Source organism: Chrysochloris asiatica, unplaced genomic scaffold, assembly GCF_000296735.1.
Source record: "Chrysochloris asiatica unplaced genomic scaffold, ChrAsi1.0 scaffold00045, whole genome shotgun sequence".
Classification (NCBI taxonomy): Eukaryota; Metazoa; Chordata; class Mammalia; order Afrosoricida; family Chrysochloridae; genus Chrysochloris; species Chrysochloris asiatica.
Window position 1 is genome coordinate 15,784,302 of NW_006408563.1, and position 2,249 is coordinate 15,786,550.

The window sequence follows — 2,249 nt, forward strand, 5'->3', positions numbered from 1 at the left end:
GACTAAATATTTGGAAGTAGTTCGTCAGTCCTTCTTCCTAGTCTGTCTTCATCTGGAAGCTCATCTGAAACCTTTCCACCATGCGTGACCCTGCTGGTATTTAAAATATCGGTGGCATAACTTTCAGAATCACAGCAACTCACAAGAAACGACAGTATGACAAATTGACAGATGAGTGGTGGACATAAAGTTAGACAACCCCAAAATGTCACTATCTGTTAGCATAATTTTATTTTAAAAAGGGTATCTTGACACAAAGAGAGTAGAAAGACAGGATAAAGTTAAATAATTTCTAAGGAAGAACAGTTGACAGGTTTGATTTTCTATAATGACCAGTGAACTCTTTCATGTGTGGTTGGCAGAGGCCAGGGTTTGGAAACTAGTATGTTAGGAATCTCTAGACTATTAAGTGCTCTTCTGTTTCTATAAGTATTTAAAGTATGTTTTCTTCTTAACTCTTACTTGAGAGGCACTGTTGTATACTGATTAAGAGTATGGGCTTGGGATCTAGTCCTACTGGATTTAAATCCTTGGCTAAACTCTTAACTAACCAGGTGACCTTGAACAAGTTCTTTAATTTCTCTTTGTTACAGTTTCTTCATATTTAAAATAAAGATTTTTAAAAAGTGACTATTTACTAGAGTTAAACTAATGATTAAATGAGTTAATTAACACATATTGAGTGTTTTGCCTACAGTAAGTAAATATTGGGTTTTGTCATTATCGCCTGAAGTAAAGCTACATTGACCTATTATTTTAATTGCTGTTGTTATTAGATGTCCTTTAGTTTATTTTTTGCTGAAAAGACAACATGTAGAATTTCCCCATCAGATTTTCTGAGCTGTAGTCTTTATGGAAGCAGATCATTATATCTTTCTCCCATGGTCTGTCTTGTTGCTAAGTGCTGTTCGAGTCAGTTCTGACTTATGGTAACCCTGCATAGAGTATTCAAGGAGCAGCTTTGAACGCTGACCTGTGGTTTAAACCACTGACCTGTGGTTAGCAGTTCAGTGCTGATCCTACAGCACCATACCAGGAGTCCTATGATCTATTTTAAGGGATATAAAATGTATCATTGTTTTTTCTAGATAACCCAGAATTCTAAGAAGAAATTGTCTGTTTTGAATCACCATTTTATAAGACATCCAGCAAAACACTTTGAGGAAAATCCAACAGTAATTTCTGACATGACAGGTTGGTGGTAATAGCATGTTTTAAACTTGAGTTTTTGATTATTTTTAGGTAAATTTGTTATTAGCAGACAAAGTCTTTGAAACTGGAATACTTCTCAATTTCCCTGTGATACTACTTAGGAGTTCTTGGCAAAGTTAGGAGGAAAGTAGTGAAAAAATTTTTAAATGATGCCAGTTAAAAAAAGTTCCATGAAAATAACATGACAAAAAGTTAAAAAGATAGGAGTAAGTATCTGCTCTCCTGACAGTCATGTAAAGTAAATACTATACTATTCTTGACTCCGTTTCAGTTCTCAGTATCAGTCATTCTTCAACCTTCTCTTGGATGATCAACATTTCTTCTGCTAGTACGTTTTTAATAAAATCTGTACCCTCGAGGATGGACTTTCGGTGTGGTGCTGTAGGATGAGCACTGGAGTGTGAACCACAAGGTTGACAGTTCAAACCCCTCAGCTGCTCCTTGGAAACCTTAAACAGGGTCACTATGAGTCGCAATTGACTCGACAGCACTTAACACCAACTATCCCTCGATGCAACTTTTTTTTTTTTTACTTCTTATTGTAAAATGAGTAGTTTACTGAGGTGATCATCAGTTTTATTTTCAACAAATTATTCATTTCATTTCATCTCAGTGATTATAATCCCTCAGTCTAATATCACTTATCCCACTTCCTCCATATGTTTTTTTTCCACCCTTCTGAACTTTTTTTTTGGGGGGGGGGGGGTAAATGCTGCCCTTTTTATCTTAAATGGGTAACCATTCTATGGTGTGTGTACCTCACTATTGTTGTTGCCCCCCTGCCGCCATATACATATATTTCTTTCTTGGCTGAAAATTGAGCTGTGGAGGTCAGTTTGGTTCCAGACCTGAAGGACTAGGCTTGGGGTTCTACCAGACTCGACTGAACCAGTAAGCCTTTTTTTTTTTTTAGTGATTTTGCGTTTAGTTCCACATTTACTCCCACTATATCCAAGACTTTCTAATGCGATCCCTTTTAGAGCAGTTGTTAGTGGTAGATGGACACCATCCAGTTCTTTTTGTCTCAGGGTCGTGGA

General features: G+C 36.7%; 1 protein-coding gene across 1 annotated transcript in view; it reads left to right on the plus strand.

Annotated features, from left to right (window-relative positions):
• PGAP1 (post-GPI attachment to proteins 1) overlaps positions 1-2,249 on the plus strand; it is a 141,317-nt gene that overhangs the window by 52,225 nt on the left and 86,843 nt on the right. Inside the window, exon 6 of the mRNA XM_006862046.1 lies at positions 1,089-1,194. Coding sequence (XP_006862108.1) covers positions 1,089-1,194 — 106 coding nt within the window. The remainder of the gene's footprint in view (positions 1-1,088; positions 1,195-2,249) is intronic.